The sequence below is a fragment of the Corvus cornix genome, chromosome 5, assembly GCF_000738735.6.
Source record: "Corvus cornix cornix isolate S_Up_H32 chromosome 5, ASM73873v5, whole genome shotgun sequence".
Taxonomy (NCBI): Eukaryota; Metazoa; Chordata; class Aves; order Passeriformes; family Corvidae; genus Corvus; species Corvus cornix.
The window spans coordinates 59,078,496-59,094,910 of NC_046335.1; the positions used below are offsets into that span (position 1 = coordinate 59,078,496).

The 16,415-nt window shown below is 54.0% G+C and overlaps 2 protein-coding genes across 2 annotated transcripts; one reads left to right on the forward strand and one right to left on the reverse strand.

Annotated features, from left to right (window-relative positions):
- Positions 1–252: 252 nt before the first annotated feature.
- DNAJC17 (DnaJ heat shock protein family (Hsp40) member C17) lies at positions 253–14,527 on the reverse strand. Its single transcript, XM_039552871.1, has 11 exons — positions 14,413–14,527; positions 12,942–13,011; positions 11,690–11,748; positions 10,861–10,948; positions 10,380–10,462; positions 9,893–9,989; positions 9,456–9,505; positions 8,864–8,941; positions 7,748–7,828; positions 6,753–6,881; positions 253–461 (listed from the first exon to the last, which is right to left on the reverse strand). Exons 1-11 carry the CDS (start codon positions 14,488–14,490, stop codon positions 336–338), a joined length of 939 nt encoding a protein of 312 aa, XP_039408805.1. The 5' UTR covers positions 14,491–14,527; the 3' UTR covers positions 253–335.
- On the forward strand, positions 2,034–4,253 carry C5H15orf62 (chromosome 5 C15orf62 homolog). The gene is made up of 2 exons (XM_010391908.4): positions 2,034–2,490; positions 2,747–4,253. Exon 2 carries the CDS (start codon positions 3,017–3,019, stop codon positions 3,530–3,532), a length of 516 nt encoding a protein of 171 aa, XP_010390210.1. The 5' UTR covers positions 2,034–2,490; positions 2,747–3,016; the 3' UTR covers positions 3,533–4,253.
- Positions 14,528–16,415: the final 1,888 nt, after the last annotated feature.

Below are 16,415 nucleotides of genomic sequence, written 5' to 3' on the forward strand. Positions count from 1 at the left end.
AGCGTCCTCCTGTGGGTTGCTTAAAGCTGTGGCCAAAGCCCTCTGGATCCAAGCTTTCAGGGACTAAAAGCTCCAAGGTTTGGTGTTCTGATGGCACCTCTCACACCCTGTCCCACAGGATGGGGCAGCTGCTCTGGGCACACACTGGCAGGGTAACACCTGCACTCTGTGAAGCTCAGGCAGCCACTCCTTCCCCAAACCTGGAAAGGGATAAGGGCTGCATTCCCTGGGAGTTTTTATTCCCACACCACCTTTAAAAAAAAGGAGGTTTATTGACTTAAATTAAGAACCAGCTCTGGGGGGACGGAGGGGTGGGGAGAATCCATACTCTCACGCTAAGTGTGGGACTTTTCCTCCTCGTCTTCCCGCTGGAGCTGCTCGATGAGCTGCTGCCTCTCAGCTGCCTGGCGCATCCTCATCATCACCAGGCTCTCGTAGTCCCGCTCGGACACCACCGACGCCTGGGAAGGAGCAGGAAACACACACAACCCATCAGGACAGCACAGACTCCCAGACCCTCCCCAAATCCCCCTCACAACACCGGTGTTCTGGGCAGGAAGCAATTTGATCCCACAGAAATTGGGTGAGGTGGGTGAAAGCTGCCTGGCTATGGGGAATAACCAGGAATTGTTATTAAAATGATGATTAAAAATAACCAGCGGTAAATGTGGTTGGTGAGGAAAGAGGGACAGACACGGAGCCAGCATTCCATGAGGCTGGATGGGGCATTATTTGGGATGACAAGCTCACCCTGCACCTACAACGCTGGTGCTCGAAGTCCAGCATACACTTCACCTGTTATAAAGGCTAATGCCATAAAAAATCAAACCTTCGTGGATTAGTCATGGAAGTGACTAAGTCTGATGGTGCTGAGGCCCTGGCACAGGGTGCCCACAGAAGCTGTGGCTGCCCCTGGATCCCTGGAAGTGTTCCAGGCCAGGCTGGATGGGGCTTGGAGGGATAGTGGCAGGGGGTGGGACTGGATGGGCTTTAAGGTCCCTTCCCACCCAAACCATTCCATGATTCCAATAGCTGCTATCAATGACCTTGGAGGTCTTTTCCAACAGGCACAATTCCGTGATTCTAAGCGGCTGCAGAAAGAAAACCACCAGGGATGTTCCCAAACCTGACACAGGAATGGAACAGTTTTCCAAAGCTCCTGGAGCCTTGCTGCTGTGTGTGGCAGCAACTGTCACGTCAAGGCAGTCGATTGCAGACTCTGCCTAATGAACGTGGGCAGCAGATGACAGCTGCTCTGGTGCTTTGGAACTGCTTCCAAAGCCATTCCACACTGGTAGGTGGCCGCGCTATTTTGGATGTATGAAAGCACTGCAAGGCTTGGAAACATCCAGCTCGTTCCTTGACAGTTCAGGTGGAAATAAAAACGTCTTGAGAGAAGGTGAATGGAAAAAACCCCTTCATGTTCATTTTTCTAGGAAGCGGGTTAAGTGGTGATCGCGGAGAATCACGGAATCCCACACCCACAATGGTTTGGGTGGGAAGGGACCTTAAACATCATCTGGTTCCAACCTCGTGCCCAGGCTGCTCCCACCTGGCTTTGAACACTTCCAGGGATTGGGCAGCCACAGCTTCTCCAGGTATTTAAGGATTTCTTAGGAAGCAGAAGGGACACGAAGGCAATAGCACAGCTACTAAGTCTCCACATGGAAACATGGATGAGTGCAATTCCTTATCCCATGCCAGCAAAGTGGCTCCTCCGGCTGCGAGGACACAATGAAAGCCCACAACAGATAACAGAACATCAAGTGGGAAATTAAGAGTCTAATTGGTGTCTTAGGAGCCACCTGAGCGAAATGACCTTTGGGTACTGGCAGCAGCAGTCTCTGAGAAAGCACCGATGGCATCAGCCCTCAGCCGGGATCTTTCCAAGTCCCATCCACCAGCCTCAGGAATTTGCTGGGCTGGATGGAAGAGGCTGCGTGAGACTCATGCAGATGAATCACCCACACAAACCTGAAGCCCCACCTCACACTGGGATTGAAATTTAAAACAGACAGGAGATTATTTGCAGCCTGGTTTGGGAGCTCTGCTGACATGAGGAGCCCTCGGAGCGGCAGGAGGGAGAGCAGCCTGATCCAGGTGGGCTCCCAGCACGTGCTCCCGGGTGCGTGAGCGTGGGCTGAGGCTTCGCCACTCCACACACCTACTTCCTGCAATCCTGGCAATTACCAATCGAGTGAAACCCAGTTTCTGACGTGGCTGACTCAGCAAGGGCTTGGCTCAAAACAAACACATCCACGCAGGGAGCTGCAGCCTGGGAAGCAGCTACGGGTGGCACATGAAGGGACGGCGGCGGCTGCGCTGGGGAGCTTTGGCATCCTGGGTCCAACCTGGCTGAATTCCTGGACTCCTGGCTGAGTTCTCCCTGGACTTGCTGCTTCATCCTGGTGAGCGTGGCCAGCCCAGTTCTGCGAGTGCTCCGGCAGCTTCACCTCTCTGCTCCTGGACTCTGGGCTGCTCCAACAGGGCGTAAGTCTCCTTGGCACTCCATTCTCCCAACGCTGCCTCCCGCGTTGTGGCTTTTTACATCCCCCTTCGCCCGTATTCCCTGGGTTCCTTCGGTGGCACTGAGTCACCGTCTCGTTCCCAGCCACCCACGGCGCTTTTCCGGCGGTGCCCCTCCACAGAAGGTGCCCGGTTACCATGGCACCCGAGTGCCCTTCTGTTCTAGATGCCAGATTAGATCTGTTCTCATGGTGACTGTGCCTCTGCTGTTCCCCACCAGCCCGGAGCCGCAGCACGCGTTTAACGAGCTCGCTCGCACGCCGCCGCTCCTCTCCGCTCCAGGAGGAGACTCCCTGAGATCCAAGCTGAGCCAAGTGCTCCTTGCCACGGCGTGGAGTTTGCATTTCCTGCACTACCAGCCTCCCCGTGTTCCTCGCAGCTCCGGGAACGGGGCAGGAAGAAGTTGCTCCCGTTGCGTGGCTCGCTGCTGATCCCTCGGCTCCCGCCTGTGAGGAGTCAGCACTGCTGCTCCTCGCTGCCTTCCCTCGGCATGGATACTTGGCGCAGAGGGTCCATCAAGTCCACCACCTTCTTCCGGCGCTTCTCCCTCAGGAGGCACAAAAAGCTGGGCAACCAAGTCATCATCCTGAACCAGAACAGCCACACGCTGGACACGGACGGCCAGAAGAGGGAATGCTTGAGGGATCTGAAGGACAAGTCTGAGTACCTGTCCTGTCAGAGCGAGCAGAACCTGGCCAAGGCACAAGCCCCTCCCAAGCCTCCCCGGCTGTACCTGGACAGTTCCAGCTGCCCCAACATCATCGATCACACAGATTCCCACTCCAACCTCTCCTTTTCCGATGCTGCTCCGTACCACAAAGCCTCTCCAACGCACAAGGACCAGGCTACAGACCACGGCCCCTCAGAGGCAGGTCTCCCGAACAGCACCACTCTTCCCGACCTGGCTGACCCCTTCCTGTCCTTCAAAGTGGATTTGGGGCTATCGCTGCTCGAGGATGTGCTGCAGACCCTCAGGAAACAGAACCCGAGGGATTACGCCATTTGAAGGTACTCCTTGTCCATCACATCCCAGTTACTCACTGCTGCTGCCGCTTCCTCCAACCCCGGCGGGAGGAAGGATGCTGGAGCGTGCCTGTTGTGTGTGGCCTGTTTTGTTGTCCTCGCCTCACCCACCAGAGACCATCCCTGTCCTGGCCAAGGAATCCTCTGGAGCAGAGCTCATGGGCTACGTGCTCAGGTGAGAGCACTGTCTGCTGTCTCCTGGGCAACTTTCCACTCTCCACCCCAGGAATTTCCCGCACTGAACTGCACGTCCCCTCCTCGGGGAAGACTGGCATTTTTTGGGAAAGACTTACTTTGGGGATGTAACACTGGGGGGCAGGGACACACAGGGATTTGGCACGGATCACTTGTGGAGCAGCAGGCAGCCTGCAAGGAGGCAGCAGCACTGCACCCCAAAGGCAAAGCTTTGAGGGCTGAGGGACGGGAACTGGGGCTTCTCCTCCCACCGTGTTTGGATGTGAAAGCTCAAAGCTGCTCCTCCGTTTTTTCTCTGCCTCCTTGTGGGTTTCTTCTCCCCTAACTCCAGTGCAGGTGGCACTCCCAGCCTGGAAACAGGTAAGCATCCATGTAGGCTCCTGATACAGCACCAGCAGTGGATTTACCCTCCTGGCAGGAGAAGAGATGTCTCTGACACTGCTGCCTCACGCATGCACTGAGCTCCCAGCTGTACAGACATGGAAGAATAAATGTATCTGTGACTGGAAGTGTCTGGTTGCCTCATTTCTTTGGGAGCAAGCCACAGAAACCCCAGGCACCAGGAGCACAGGGTATCTGGAGCAGCCCAGACCCATCCTCCCTGGCACTGCAGGGTTTTATGAGGGGAGGGGAACCAGTATGGCTCTGCTTCTCTGGGCTGGGGGAAGGACAGAGCTGCTGGGACCTGAGGAGAGCTCACACAGCTCGGGACAAGACAGGAACAGTGCCCCACCCTGAGCTGGGCAGTGGGAAGGGCTTTGCCAGGCTGAGAACATTCTGGGCAGCATCAGGACAAACTGCTGAAAGAAACTACCAGTTCTTACCTTTTTGACTATTATGGCTCTTTTAAAAAATAACAATAATAAAACCTCCACGCCCCCAGATAACCAGGAGCTTTGGAAGCGGCCAAAGCAACCTGCAGGGATATTCCAGGGAAAGCACAGCTGCCTCTTACCCTGCAAGATTCACCTCCCAAAATCAGATAACAGGAAATAAACCCTCTGAAACCTCAAAGGAGCTTAGAAAAGGTGCAAGAGTGCCAGGCAGGAGGCTCTTCTCAGGACTGAATGGCTGAGGAGCACTGGCAGGGAAATGCCACTGCAGGAGCAGGGAAAACATTCCCAAAATCGAGTGTTCCACGCTGCTGGAGTGGCAAAACAAGCTCTCCACAGCCGCTGTGTGTGCTTTGAACCATCACACAGCCACTGCTCTCAATAGCCTGGAGTAACACTGGCCAAGCCACAGCTCTTGAATTCCAAGGGCAACTGGAGCCTGCTTGGCTCCAGCAGCTCTCCAGGAACTGCTGGACAACGTGCACCTGTTGCTGCAGGAGACAACAAGGCTGTGGAAGCAGAGCAGCCTCCTCACAGCACAGCTTCCACCTGGGAGCTGCTTCCAAACCCCTCTGGCTGGGGTCTGGCTGTCCTTCACCGGCAGATTTTTGGGCTGCCTGTCCCAGACAAGGAGCAGAGGATGAGTAGGGAGCATGTTGCCATGAGAACACTGCAGGTTTGGGCTGTTTCCTGGAGCAGAGCAGGGAAGGAGCTGCTTTTGCACAGAGTGGGAAGAGAACGGGGGTGGATTCAGACAAAAACAGAGGGGAGAAGCAAATAGGAAGCAAGAGCAGCTTAAATCAGAATGAGGTAAGTGCAGCCTGGAAGCAGGAACGTGGAGCCTGGTGGCTGGGAAGCCAGGCTGGGTGTGAAAGGAAGAGGCAGGGGGAAAAGGGATCTGGGAGCTCACTCTGCACAGTCTTCAACTGGAGAGCACAAGTTAAGTCAGCTGGAAGCAGATTGGCCAAGGGGAGCTGTTAACACATTACAGGTTTTAGAAGCATCCTACTGGATGCAGCAGGAGGATTTGGAGAGGGTCTGGAGTAGGAACAAGGACAAACAGGAAGGAGAGCAGCTTGGAGATCCAAGGCTGCAGTGCAATCACAGCTTCTCACAGGTAAGAGCAGCAGAAAGGACAGCCAAGCACCAGCAGTGCGACTCCTGGGAAGGATGCAGGTCCCTGGCAGCAGCTCCTCGCCATGCCCAGAGCCAGGTGGGATTGAGGAGGCTGTGCAGGGCAGAGCTGAGTCACCAGCACCCTGTGCTGCTTTCCTGCTCTCCCTGCTGCCCCACCACACTAATCCTGCACTGCAGGCAGACGCTGCACTTCCACACCAACAAGCTTTGGGCATGGGAACAGGCCAGGACACACTCGGGGATCTGAACCCACGCAGGCTGGAATCCACTACCGAGCTCCGACCACACCAGCAGCCCCCTTCGGCAGGAACGGGCCAGCTCTCACTCTCTGCTAGTGAGCAATTCACTAATAACCTGGTTTGGAGTCTGCTTTTTGCCTCAGTTTCCCTCCTAACCCTCTGGTGAATCTCCTGTGGCTGCAGGACTCTCCCTGGTCCTGCATGGACAGGATAACAACCACGCATTCTGATGTACAATTACAAATAATATAAATAAAGTGCTTAATAAAACATCAAGAGAGTGAATGCACTGAACAATCTCAGAAGCTTCAAATATTTAGGGAGTGAACACACAAAAGGGCACTCAGTTTCATATTGCTTTCTCCTCCCTCCTGCAGACCCTAAGAACAGAGGTTTGCTTCCAGCACTGAAATCTCCTCCTCCTGTGAATGCAGTGAGTAACCAAGGCTCCCTAAAAGAACTTCTCAGCAGCTCTCACCCAGAGGATTCCAACAGTCAACACATTTTAAAAAATCCCATCAGAGTGGCACTGGAGGCTTTGGGCTGAGCAAGGAACACCCTTGCTCTTCACTTGGGACAAAGGGAATGTGTGAAGATCCAGTCATCCAAATAGCTCCAGCTCCCAGTGTGCTGCTGCCCAGGCAAAAGGTCCTTTAGAAAGCCACTGATCCAGCACAGAAAGGCTGCTGGGGAAGCCAGGCCTGGCACCAAGAGCTTCTATGTGACCACAGCTACAGAGCACACTGAGATTTGGGTTGTTACAGCACCAGATTTGCATCCCACAGCCCACTGTCCTTACCTGGGAGGTCCTGGGCTGGCTGATGCTGTCAGGGAGGACGGTGCTGGGGTGGCTCCGGGGCTGGCCTTCCAGCCAGGAAATCTTCAGGGGGTTATTTAGCAGGCCAACCTCATTCTTCACAGCCATCTCCTGGCAGGGAAAACATCCTTCCATCACCACCCGAATTCCAGACCCTGCTCCCTCACAGGTCACTAAGAATTGTGCTCCCATCTCAGGCTGGCCTCAAGGCCAAGTAGGGAACAAACAAGACCAATCCCTGGAAGTGCTGCAGGCCAGGTTGGACGGGGCTTGGAGCAACCTGGGATAGTGAGAGGTGTCCCAGGGGGCTTGAATTGGACGATCTTTCAAGGGCCCTTCAAACCCAAACCATCCTCTGATTCCATTCCATAAGAATTTAAGGATCCTTCCAACCCAAAGCATTCCGTGACTCTCAGATTTCACTACATGGGAAGCACCTTTACAGTCCACACCCCTGCCAATAGTTTTGATAAACAGGTCACACACAGTTCTGGGGGGTTTTATTACTTGGATGTGAGTGAAAGAACAGCAAACAAGGAATAGAGAGACTCTTGTACAGCCCAAGCTGATGGAACCACTAAAATTTAAGGTAACTGATAATTTCTGCTCCCACGGCCACATGAATTATTCTCACAGTGAGCCAAGACATTTTGGGTTGTTTTTCACTGCAAATGCCTGGTATCACCTCCAAAACACAAAAGCCCAACTCCAAGGTATTTCACCTTCAGAGAGAGCTGAGTAAGTGCTCGGTGCCTGATCTTTAAGGCAGCGCCTCTTCCCTCAGCCTGTCCCATGCACAACCTGTTTATGCGCCTGATCTCTGGGTCTGTGCCTCCAGCTGCGCCACTCCCTTCGTGCCTCTGTGCCTTCAGACTCTCATTACCCTTCTCCACTGCCTTAATGACAGGGCAGTGTCCTGGCTGTCACCCCGTCCTGTGCCACCCCCAGCACACCCAGCAGGGGCTCTGCACACTCACAGCTGCCTTCACCGTGGCAAATTCCACCACTGCGCTCCCAGTCTTCCTGCTGGAGATCAACAAATTGAGCACATCTCCATACTGTGGAAAGAAGGAAAGGAAGAAAGGGAAGTTAATAACAGAGCCAGGAGAGACGTCAAGTTCATTTATCATATGAACACAAGAGAAAACATGTGTTTTCACAGACATGAGGCTTGAGCTGGCACCATTTCTGTCCTGCTTCCACTGATCCCACCATTTCTGTCCCTCCAGGAAATAATCTGGGAAGGCATGGAGCTCCACACTTGGCTCCCAGCAAGCCCCGGTGCAAGAGGGCTGCTGAGCTCAGAGCCAGAGTTTAGAGGGAAAATAAAGATGCCAGGCTGGGATTGATCAGATCACAGGCTTGTCTGTGCCTGTCTCTGCACTTCCCACAGCAGGGATGTGGAGTGCTTGAAGAGAAGGAAAGAGTGCACCACAGCCACGGAGCCAGACTAAGTGGGCAGGGAGCATCCAGGGGGAAGAGCCTGCTGCTGCTCTGCTTCAGCAGGAGTCCCTGCTGGGAGCCAGGCAGAGCTGTAAGCTGGGAAACAGCTCCCAGCTCACGGATCAAAGGATCCAACTTGGTTCAAAGGTTGGATTTGATGCTTTAAGAGATCTTTTCCAACCTTAACTGACTCCACGATCATGCTGATGAGCTCTGAAAACTGCATGAGAAAGATGAAAAAAAAAGTGAGCCACTCCAGCTTATAGCTTACAAGGGAGTGGAGGGACAGGACACAGGGAATGGCTTCAAACTGGATATTTAGATCAGATTATCTGTTCAGATGAGATTGTTAAGATAAAATCCTTCCCTGTGCAGGTGCTGAGACCCCAGCACAGGGTGCCCAGAGAAGATGGGGCTGCCCCATCCCTGGCAGTGTCCAAGGCCAGGCTGGATGGGGCTTGGAGCAACCTGGGATAGTGGATGGGGTCCCTTCCCATGGCAAAGGGTGGAGCTGAATCATTTTTAAGGTCACTTGCAACCCAAACCATTCCATGATTCTGTGATATGCAGCTTCCCAGAATTCACTCTCCTTACAGCACTGAGAGCAGGGGAAGACCCAGTGATAAACAGGGAAGAGCGCCAGACAGGACCTTCTGCAGGATCTGCAACAGCACATCTTTGGAGTATCCTCCTCCCGTCTCATCTTCCTTCCTGCATTTCCACCTGAGCTGGGAAACAAAGGGCAGGAATTCATCTTTCCCGTTCGGATGCGCTGCCTGCTCAAGCAGCTGCCACCCCCCTGCACATTCCCCACGTCTGCTATTTACAGCCACACTCCCGGGCCTGCCAAGACAGTGATCTCAGCTTGGGAGTGAGCACAGGGAACAAACTGTTTGGGGAACAGGGAGAAACGCTGCTGCTCGCTGGGATAAAAAAAGATCGCACTTGAAAGGATGCTAATGGCTCTGCCAGGGTAATTAGCAGATGTTTCCCCTGTGCTTGAAGCACAGACAACTCAATCCTAGGCTCAGAAATCTGGAGCAGACAAAGAAAAGGTGAGGGAGGGAGGAATTCTAACAGCAAGGACAGGAGCTGTTCACCTGATGATGCACATTCCATGGGGGAATTTAACCTCCAGTGTTAAGAAGGAAGTGCCAGCTCAGCAGGGTTGAAGTGTTCCTGCTGTTATCCACCACATTCTACCAGTTTTCACCAAAACCGAGCTTTCTGAGGATGTCTTACCTTGAGCTTAGGAGTTACTTTGCTTTCTGCTGCATTTCTTTCCTGCTTGCCTAAAGAGAGAGAAAGCCAACAAAAAAAAAGATGGAGAGGACATGGGTGAAAATCTCTCAGCATTTAGCACAACATTTTCTCTGAGAACATACATCTGATGTCAGGAAACACTTTGGGATTTCTACTGGACCATTCCAGCCCCAAAAACCTTGTGCAACAGGAACTGCAGCACAAACTGAATATTCCATGGCAGCACTTTTCCCCTCTAGAAAGCCCAGACTTGCTGCTAGGAACGGGTCAGCAAAAATACAAGTAGGAGACCTGTTCTGAGGCATTTTTCCCTGCAAGAGGGTTGTGCTGGGATAACTGGAAAAGCAGAGTGTAGACGGCTGCCAGAGAGCCCAGTGCCCCCTGCAGGTGAGGGCTCCGGGCTCCCCCGTGCTCACCCCGGCTGCGCTGCTCCCTTTCCAGGCGGATCTGCTCCCTGACGAGCCTCTGCTGCTCCTCCAGCTGCCGGGAGCCCTCCTCACGCAGGCGGATTATCTGCGGCACAGGGAACATGGCACGGACACCTGAGGCACAGACCCAGGGCTGGAACGCCAGCTGGACACTTCCAAGGACAGCTTGGGCCTCACTCCCATCTCCTGGGACACCCCTCCAGCCAGCTCCGCTGGGACAGCTCCAAAAGGAGCAGCCTGCTCTGGGGAAGGTGGCCCTGAGCATGGCAGGGAGTGGAACCGGATGGGCTTTAAGGTCCCTTCCAACTCAAACCGTTCCAGGATTCTCTGATTCACAGAGCCTTTTAATCCCAAAGGTTGAAGGACTGCTATCCAGAGATTCGCTGCACCTCATCTCATGGATTTCATCCTGAATGGAAATACTTCCAGCAATTCTTCTCAAAAATAGCAGAGAGAACTAAGAATTTATCCTTACCTCTTCTTCTAATGATCTCGTTATCCTGACCTCCTCCTCTTCGTTCTCCTGGCACTGGGCTTCCCGTTCTCTGGCTTCAAGATCTGCAGAGAAAGAAACAGAATTAAAACAATCCCAAGAGAATCTGAATTTCCCCTGCAGACCAGAGGGAGATGGAAAGATCACAAACTTGGCTACAGCTACACCAATATCCTGCTAGCTCTGTTGCCTCTCCTCTGCCCCCACACACCAAAGGAGTCTTAGCAGTCCTCAAAGCCCCTAATTCCCAGAGCAGGACCTAATTCCCTCCTTCCCAGAGCAGGACCACCCCAGCTATGGCTGTGGGAGGAGATTCCAGGTGGCTCCTGCACTGCACTGGGCACGAAGAAACCAGGGTCATCCCACATGGATGGACCGATCCCTGGGGAATTCCTGTCACAGAGAAATGCAAACACCCAGCTAAGGGAGACTTCAGGAGAACGTAAGGGTTTGATTTTCTTACCAAGCTTTACTTTCTTCCTCTTCTCATCGAGCTTCTGTGTCCTTGCTGCAGCCTCCTTCTTCGCCCTCCTCACCCTGTCATAGGCTGCCTGCCAAGGAACCAGCACAACAGTGGGGAACTACGGAAACCGGGAGAGAAACTGGAAAGCAGGGAATACAACGACATCAGGGATTGAAACCCTGCCAGCAGGGGTGAAGCATCTGCTGCTTCTTGGGCTACGAGCTCTGCCAGCACTTGAAAAGAGGAGCCAGTTGATGTTTTTAGCTCTCACCACCCGGAATCAGCACTTTGTTCCCTCCTGAGCTTATCTGGAGAGAGTTCCTTGCTCATTTCTGGTTTGTTTTTATTCTTCCCAGGGACATTTCCAGGTTCTTTCAGGCCTTGGGCAGTGGGTTCTCAGCCACTTCCTCACAGCTCCAGAAGGATCCAAGCTCTCCTGTGTCCCAGCTTGGAGCCTCAGGAATTGCATCCAGGTATTACTCATGTGCCAGCCCCTGACTCGAGGGGAATGGCAGATACACCGTTGCCATGGGAACTGGGGGTCCCTGAGTCAGGGATGGCTATCACTGGTGTTATCAAACGGGATATGCCCCAGTCCAGCACATTATTAAAGGCACAAGCTCAGGGCAGAGCAGCAAATCACAAGCACCACATTTCTCCAAGCTGTTACCTGGCATCTGAGATTTGATCTCACAGAGAGAGAATTACTGGGAACAACAGCTGGGATTTGTATTCATGGAGTCTCTGTCGGAGCAGAGAGCAGGACAGGCAGGAATACAGTTCCCAGCAACAGCCCAAAGTCCCACCCTTCCCAAGGGAGCATCCTTACCCTGGCTGCTGCATCTGTGAGCACGGCCAAGGCCTGGGAGAGCTGGTGGAAGATTTCCGCTGGGAAGGAGAAGAAATAAGGGCAAGATGAGGGAAAGCAGGTGAGGGACCTGGGGAAGAACCAGGAAAGACAGTTCCTGTGGGAATGTCTCTCCAAGGAAGAAAAATCACCTTTCCAAAGTGTTTGTAAGCCAACCTCTACCAGGGCCACCTCGACTCAAAGGTGTTACACAAACTTGAGAGCAAATAAAGAAACAAAACTTGGGATTGTTTCATTTTAAGAGAAATCTTGGAACACATAAACTTATTTTTTCTTATTTTGGGTTGCAATATCTCCTTCATGCCACATTTGGCTGGAGCTCACAATTTCCTTCTCCCTCTCAGTCCTTTTCCTTCAACTTCCTCTTGTTTGTGTACAAACACACCATCAGGAAGTCCCACTTATGTTGGACTGGAAGTTGTTGCATTACAGCCATCTATCCTTTAGAAGTCTTTCCTCTTGTCCTGTTATAAGCATTGGCAGATTATGCTTATTTTCATGAAGGTGAATTATCAGTACTGACACACAAGGAAGAAACTAATTGCTAACTCCACAAGCTCCATCCACAGCAAGCACGTGCTGCAGGCAGCTGGAATTCCCCCTTCCATGCCTCCCGCTTTTCAGCCCGACACCCAAACCTGGCATTTTTCCTCAAGATTGCTGCCCCTCCTCCTGGAAGGGGATGGGGACGAGCTGGAGGCTTCCCCACATCCTTCCCCTCACTCCTCAGCCTCCTGCAGGTACAACCCCCCAGATCTTCCCTCGTGGCTGTTACTTTTTACCACTGCTGCTCTCCAAAGCAGGGCAGCCTGCCAGGAAGCCAGGCCTTGCTCCCAGTTTGGGTGAGCTCAGCCAACACTCAGGGCTTTTCCCCTACCAGAAACGGGCCCTGCCCACAGATAATAGGATTTATGGGGTGCTGGTGAAGTTTGGATTGTGAGAGACAGGGATTAAAGCAGCGTCCAAGCAGTCAAAGGTTGGGAAGATCTGGAGAGGTGCAACTGTAATTCCAGCACTGCCCCAACGCTGGTGTTTCTAAACCCAGCAGGGACTGTTCAGCCTGAAAAAGCAGAGTTAACACCAACGGGAGCAACTCCCAGCCCTGTGTGTATTCCCAGGGACACCCAGGCACTCCCTCAGCACCCAGGGAAGCAGAGCCACTTCCAGGGGCCTGCAGAAGTGAAAACTGCCAGGAAGAGCTGCTCCATCTCACCCGCCCGAGGGTTGTCCGGGTTCTTGTCCGGGTGGCAGGTCAGGGCCTTCTGCCGGAACGCTGTCTTCACCTGCGGGGCCACACTGGGAGTTACTGGGGGGAACTGGTTTGTCTCTGCCCAAAAAGGCAACTTGGAAAACCAAGTTCAAGGGTAACCCGCCAGGCCCCGTGTCTGGAGGGAGTTGGAGCTATTAAAAGCTGTTTTTAGTTCCAGGTGTCTTGTGTTGGAGCAGGGAAACCTCAGGTAAAAAAATGGGAGAGGGAAAAAAAGGGGAGAGGGGAAAGAAAAAGGGAGAGAAGGGAAAAAAGGGGAGATGATAAAAAAAGGGAAGAGGAAAAAAAATAAGGGCAAAGGAAACCAAAGAGGGGGAAGGAAAGGAAAAAGAATAAGAGAGGGGGGAAAAAAAAAAGGGGGAGAGGATAAAAAAATGGGGAAGGGAAAAAAAACAGAGAGAGAGCCAAAAAGAGGGAAAGGGAAGCAAAAATGGGAAAGGAAAAAAGGGGGGGAGGAAAAAAAGGGGGAAGGGGAACAAAAAGGGGGAAAGAATTAAAAAAAAAAAAGAGGGAAGGGAAACAAAAAAATGGGGAAACGGAAAAAGAAGTGGAAAGGAAAGAAAAAGGGGGAAAGGAAAAAAGGAAGCCGCTCTGTCCCACTCCCAACCAATTCCCTGCTAAAACAAGTGGAAAAAGTTGTGTCCCGGCCCCACCTGGTGGACAAAGCTGCCGGGAGTGGGAATGTGCAGGAAAAGCCCTGCAGATGATCCCACCTCCTGCGTTAGAGTCCAGCTGAGGGACAGTCGTATCCTCCCCGGGCTCCATCCTCCAACATCCCCTCTCAGCAAAGAATTCCTTCCCAATGTCCCACCTAACCCTGCTCTCTGGCAGTGGGAAGCCGTTCCCCCTTGTCCTGTTTTTCCAAGCCCTTGTCCAAAGCCCCTCTGCAGCTCTCTCCGAGCTTCCTTCTTATGTTTAGCACCGACTACCCAAAAAAATTCAATTGAAAACCGGGAACGCGTAATTCCAATCCTACAAAATGAACCACGTGGCTTTTGGGCACTCGGACAAACTTCTTAACAACCGGATGTTTTGATAAAGGCGGAAATTTGCCTTCTGGAAGCACACAAAGGAACGAGAGGAACAGTGTCCCAGCTCAACCCTGCAGTTCTCTCCAAGCCATCTCCTCCTCCAAAGGCGGGTCTTGCCCCGCAGGATTGAGAAGGGACAGGGGTGAATTGAGGGAACGACGCCAATCCCAGTAAAACCGGGACGGGACAACGCCAAAATCAGTAAAACCGGGCTTTGCCCGAGGTTTGACAGCTCCGGTCCCTCAGCAGCGCTGGGAGCAGCCCCTCAGCTCAGCACTGGGGAGCAGCACGCGCCGCGCCGGGAACACGCCGCTCCCGAGGACAGCGGGACAGGGAGGGAGGGAGGGGACAATAGGAGCCCGTCCCGAGCCGCCCGAGCCCCTCACCTCCTTCTCGGACGCCTTCTCCCCTATCCCCAGCAGCCCGTAGAGGTCCCGCTCCAACAGCTCCTTATCCACCGCCATCTTCGCGCTTCCCGGTTCCGCTCCCGGCGCCGCGGTCGCTGGGAAGTGTAGTCCCCACAGGCCGCCGCGCCACGCACCGCGCGGGAAGGTTGGACTACAAGCACCGCGATGCACCGCGCGGCCCCAGTGGAAGGGCACGACCAGGGTGCGCAGCGCGATGCTGGGCATGCCGGGTGGTGTAGTTCTTTAGCGGCGGCTGCGAGCGGGGAGAAACTGGAGGAAAACTACAAGTCCCGTGGGGCCGTGCGCGGGCACCGAGCCCTTAGGGAAAAGTGCACGGGCGTCCTGCTGTCCGGCAAGGTCACCACTGACCGCGTCCCCAAGTGCCACTTACAGATCCACATGCACGCGTTGGATCCTTCCAGGGATGGCACTCCACCACCTCCCCGGGAAGGCTGTGCCAGCGCGGGGTGGTGCGAGCCCAGCTACAGCGCGTTCCCAAAAACATACTTGTTTTTGTTGTCCCCAAAAATGCATCCGTCTCAGCTCAAGGCACAGCTCCTTGGGAAATTCTTGTCTTCTTACTGATCTAAGATACCTCCCTTTCCCCCCACTGCTCTAAAACGGGAGCACTGTAGAAGAAAGCCTATCCGATTATTGCCATGCACAGGAGATGGGATTTTTCATCCCTTATTCCTTTATTCTGATAGGATTTGTGTCCTCGTGGCTGAAGATTACTTAACTTACCTTTATCAACAATAGCAACAAACCTGAGATCATGGAGCAAACTTGATAGCCACACATCCAGCAAAATGAACTGTTTCAGAGAGGTAGTGCAATACACTGGAAGATTCCTGGTCCGTCCCCACGGAGCCTCAGCCAAGCAGAGCCTCAGCTCTCAGGCTGCAGACTGAAGGCATTGTCGGTGTTGTTCCAAGCCCTGCTCCACTGCCACCTCCCTCTTCTTGACGAGAATCCTGGAATGGTTTGGCTCAAAGGGACCTTAAAGGTCATCCAGTTCCATGATCCCAGGTTGCTCCAAGCCCTGTCCAACCCGGCCTGGAACACTTCCAGGGCTGAGGCAGCCACAGCTTCTTGGGCACCCTGTGCCAGGGCCTCCCCTCCCTCACAGAGAAGAGTTTCTTCCCAGCATTCCACCTAAATTTCCCCTTTTCCAGCTTGGAGCCATTCCCCTCGTCCTAACCCTCCAGTTCCTGATGAGTGGTAGCCCTGGGTGTGCCGAGGCCACCTGTGGCCATCGTGGTGCCACCTTGGGCACCTCCTGTGGCCTCCCCCTGAGGATCCCCTCTGGGTTCCCCTCCTGTGACGCCTTCTTGCCCTGCAAGACACAAAATTTATCTGCTGACACCTGTCCCTAACCCATGCACAGCACCTCATTCCTTCGGGGCGTCCCACGCCTCAACAGTGGCCCTTTGTGACATCACCATCAGTGACGGCACAGCAGCCACAGGACATGGGCCTCGTCACAGAAGCAGGACAGGGGCACAGAGCCGCAATCCCATGGTGAGACCTGTGGGATGAAAACACCGCTGTTCCAGCCCCACCACAGCCCCGCTGCTGAGGTGTGGGACAGCCCCGGAGGGACGAGGAGCTGTGGGGTTTTTGGGGAGAGGTTCCTGCAGACAGGCTTTGTGCCTCTTGCAGGGCCAGATGTCATCGAGGGAGGACACTCCAGAGCCGGGCACCTCTGCTGCCAACACCAGGCAGGCCGCCCCGGCCGCGCCGCAGGACAACAACCGGGAGGATCCCGTGTGCCCGGAGTGCCGGGACATCAGCACCGCGTGCTCCAGCTCGTGCCAGCACTGCTTCTGCCAGCTGTGCCTGTGGGACTGGAGCCTGGGCGAGGCCGTGTGCCCGCGGTGCCAGCGGCCCACCCGGCACCCCTACCCCCAGCACGTGGCCCTGTACCACGAGGTGCAGGACCGGGTGTACAGCAGCAAGCGGAGATGGCGCGGTCACTCCAC